Source organism: Limulus polyphemus, unplaced genomic scaffold (genome assembly GCF_000517525.1).
Source record: "Limulus polyphemus unplaced genomic scaffold, Limulus_polyphemus-2.1.2 Scaffold11783, whole genome shotgun sequence".
In the NCBI taxonomy this organism is placed as follows: Eukaryota; Metazoa; Arthropoda; class Merostomata; order Xiphosura; family Limulidae; genus Limulus; species Limulus polyphemus.
In genome coordinates, this window is record NW_013677393.1 from 1 (window position 1) to 4,144 (window position 4,144).

At 34.6% G+C, this 4,144-nt stretch overlaps 1 protein-coding gene across 1 annotated transcript in view; it reads left to right on the forward strand.

The window, feature by feature from the left end:
• Positions 1–251: 251 nt before the first annotated feature.
• The window catches only part of LOC106476838 (IQ and AAA domain-containing protein 1-like), a gene marked incomplete at its 3' end in the record, with an annotated part of 12,555 nt that continues 8,662 nt past the window's right edge, over positions 252–4,144 (forward strand). The window contains exons 1-3 of the mRNA XM_022380592.1: positions 252–289; positions 410–601; positions 1,325–1,396. Of these exons, the coding sequence (XP_022236300.1) occupies positions 428–601; positions 1,325–1,396 (246 nt within the window). The remainder of the gene's footprint in view (positions 290–409; positions 602–1,324; positions 1,397–4,144) is intronic.

Below are 4,144 nucleotides of genomic sequence, written 5' to 3' on the forward strand. Positions count from 1 at the left end.
TACAAACTATTCTTGAGAGTTTGGCTACACCTCCTCTTCATTTAGTAAGTACAAACTATTCTTGAGAGTTTGGCTACACCTCCTCTTCATTTAGTAAATACAAACTATTCTTGAGAGTTTGGCTACTCCTCCTCTTCATTTAGTAAATACAAACTATTCTTGAGAGTTTGGCTACACCTCCTCTTCATTTAGTAAGTACAAACTATTCTTGAGAGTATGGCTACACCTCCTCCTCATATAGTAAGTACAAACTATTCTTGAGAGTTTGGCTACACCTCCTCCTCATTTAGTAAGTACAAACTATTCTTGAGAGTTTGGCTACACTTCCTCCTCATTTAGTAAGTATATTAAGTGACTGGTGAATATATTTAAACTGGTTTATTTTATCACCAAATATTTTGAATTTTAGTGGGAAGAGGGATCACGGATGACGAGGGAAGAAGCCGTGCTGCTGATTCAGAGACACGAAAGAGCTCGTCAAGGAAGACTACGAGCAGCTATCATGAGAGAAATTCGTCAGAAGGAAGGAAAAGGCTTGCATGTACCCTTAGGAAAACCAACAATTTTACCTCTACAAGAAGCTGCTATTAGAATTCAAAAGGCAGGTATTCCTAGTCTGTTTTTATAAGTTCTTTTTATAACTATCTTTTAACATCAACTAAACAATTAGTTGATGACATTAAGTTTTGTTGAATAGTGATTCTGGAAGCAAGGGTTTACATGAGAAACTCATTAAACATTATTATACTAATCTGTTCCTCTAAGAATTTGGTAGAAGCGAGCTAGTTTTTCAGGAGATATAAAATTTGGTTGGTTTGTAGTAAAGATAATGAGGTGTGAAGTCATTTATAAACACAGACATTCAAATTGTTGTAGTTATGTTAAATATATGAGTTACTGCCCGATGTATACTGACATCATGCACAAATATTCATAGGAACACAGGTTCAGCATCACTGTTATATCAAACACTGAGAGGAGAATGAAAAACATGTTGTTACTTGTTACGTTAAAAACTAAAGAATAGAAAAAATTAGCTTAATCTGACTTTCTTAGTTTTTAATTGATATAAGAAAATAAAATCATTGTAACATTCTGTGTTCTACAATATTAAACATCGAAAAATAAGATCTAACATTCTCCTTTACATAGCATGAAACTTTAAAAAAGTTGTGTATAAAGTTAAAATCATTCTGTTATTTGATATCCCTGTAACATTTGCTGTTTTCATGTTATCACATTAAACAGTGAAAATACATAGGGAGTTATAATCACTAACATTTTTTGTTATGTTATTTTAAAACTGTATCGTTTAAATACACAGATTTGGAGAGGTTACTTGGCCAGAAAGAAAGTTGCAGAGGAGAGAGAGGAGGAACTAATGTTTTTAGGAATGGTATAGTTTCATATAGTTTTCTAAGATAAACTTTCTGGAAGTTGTGGTCACTAATATGTTAGTATTATATGTAGCTATGTTGTAATGTATCAGAGAAGCTGTGTATTTTAAGTTTTGGTATTAACACATTATAGTTTAATATGTCGTGACTGATTGTTGTATATATATATATTATTTATACATTTTTCTACTTAACCTACCTCATAAGCTTTCGTATCGGGTGAAACAACTTGTTCACAACAACCTACAATATACCTGGTAGGTCAGTGGTAAGTTTACAGACTTACAATACTAAAATCCGGGGTTTGATTCCCCCACAGTAAACAGATAGTTCATTGTGTAGCTTTACGCTAATATGACAACATTCATTACACTACTAGTCTTTATGTTTAAAACTGTAAAGTAATCTGTGCTTGATAACTTGGCTGATTTTTCCTAGTGTGTGTGTGTGTGAAATATACAAGTGTAACAATTAATATAATGTTTATTATAAAACAGAAAACACAGCATATGTACTTGCAAGCATTAAAACACAGTCACTTCTACTGGACCATGGCTAGCTCCACAGCAAGCTTTCTCTTGGGATAGACTTCTGTTGAAGTCAAAACTCTTATCTGTATTTACTTTCAAATCTCCATATAGAACTCTCAATTAAGAAATTATGCCTGGATTTAACAGGTAAACTTGGTTTCCATGTTCTGTTGATAGAATCACCATGTAACATTTGTTCTCTCAAGCATCGGTCAGCTGTAACATAGAGACAGTGTCGACTAACCAGCAAAGGGCGTTAATTCTTTACAGTGTCGAGTCATCCAGCAAAGGGCGTTAATCCTTTAAACTGGATGCTTAAGTTCCTGAAATATCCTTTCAGCCAGAATAAACACTATCTACTAAAGAGATCAAAGAAACAAAACAGTCTCATTGATTTTCTGGACCACATGTACAGTAGAACCTCGACATTAAGGGCACCCTTCTGACTACATCCAAATGCCCTCTATAGCAAGGCACCCTTGATATAAAAAATGATCCATGCAAAAATTGATTCTATATTGACCATACTAAATTTCTGAATTTGTTTGGTGTATGCATTTAAAGCCATTTTGTTACATGTTGTCACCTGTTGCAATTTTCAGTTTTGCTAGGACAGCCCAAAGAATCTGTTTTCTCTAGAGGACTTCACAGTTTTAATGACACCCTGGTCGAGTGGGTGCAGGATCGAGGTGTCATTAGGAGAGAAGAACAGGACACAGGTGTTAATGAGTTGAAGATTGCCATGATAGGAGCATTGTCAACAAAAAGGAGACCATTTCAACTTTGGAAATGCATTTTTCAGCCATTCTTTGTAGAGACTACTGGTCATCTATGGCTTTTTTATTTCATGTGTAGGTTATGGGAAGGGCAGTTTTCTACATGTTACGAAAGCAAAGGGGGATTTTTGTGATGACCAATGACCAATGGCTTTTCAAACTCTCTCATTATGTTGGCGCACTGTGCAACTGTGATGCGATTTTTACTGTTTTTGCCTTTGGCCTTCTGGTCAACACATGCAAGAAGCAATTGATCCAGCAATGTGTGATAAAACAGGCCAGTTTGAAAATGTCTTTTTTTTTTGGTAACATTCGATCAAAGATGGAAGATGTTGGCACCATTCGTCGACAGTGTACGTGTCAACTCTTGATTTTTCTCCTGAAAGAACTGCCATCTGATTAGGTGCCTGTTTCTAAAGTTATTGAGCCAACCAATCAATGCTTTGAATTCAGTAATGTCAAAATATGCTGCAAAAGTACTTCAAAAAGCAAAGATTTTGAGTACTTACAGTGTTATAAGTAATAATAAAGTTATTTAATAAAATTCTGGTTTCAAATAGTAGAAAAAAAGAAATAGACTGAAAAGGTCTGCCCTTAATGGTGCAATGCCCATTGTTTTGAGGTGTCCATTAATGGAGGTTCTACTGTATATGCTAAAACTGTCTAGTAACTAAATAAACACAAAATTTTTAAATGTTTTATACAACTAAAAGCAGGTATACATTAGCAGTTGTTATGTAGTGTTTCATTACCTTATATTAGCAGTCTTTCTGCAGTGTTTTGTTACCTTATGGCAGTCATTGTGTAGTGTTTCATTACCTTATGGCAGTCATTGTGTAATGTTTTGTTACCTTATGGCAGTCATTGTGTAGAGTTTTGTTACCTTACTGCAATCATTGTGTAGTGTTTTGTTACCTTACTGCAATCATTGTGTAGAGTTTTGTTACCTTACTGCAATCATTGTGTAGTGTTTCATTACCTTATGGCAGTCATTGTGTAGTGTTTTGTTACCTTACTGTAATCATTGTGTAGTATTTTGTTACCTTACTGCAGTCATTGTGTAGAGTTTTGTTATCTTACTGCAGTCATTGTGTAGTATTTTGTTACCTTACTGCAATCATTATGTAGTGTTTTGTTACCTTACTGCAGTCATTGTGTAGTGTTTTGTTACCTTATGTCAGTCATTGTGTAGAGTTTTGTTACCTTATGCAGTCATTGTGTAGTGTTTTGTTACCTTATGGCAGTCATTGTGTAGAGTTTTGTTACCTTATGGTAGTCATTGTGTAGTATTTTGTTACCTTACTGCAGTCATTGTGTAGTGTTCTGTTACCTTACTGCAGTCATTGTGTAGTATTTTGTTACCTTACTGCAGTCATTGTGTAGTGTTCTGTTACCTTGCTGCAGTCATTGTGTAGTATTTTGTTACCTTACTGCAGTCATC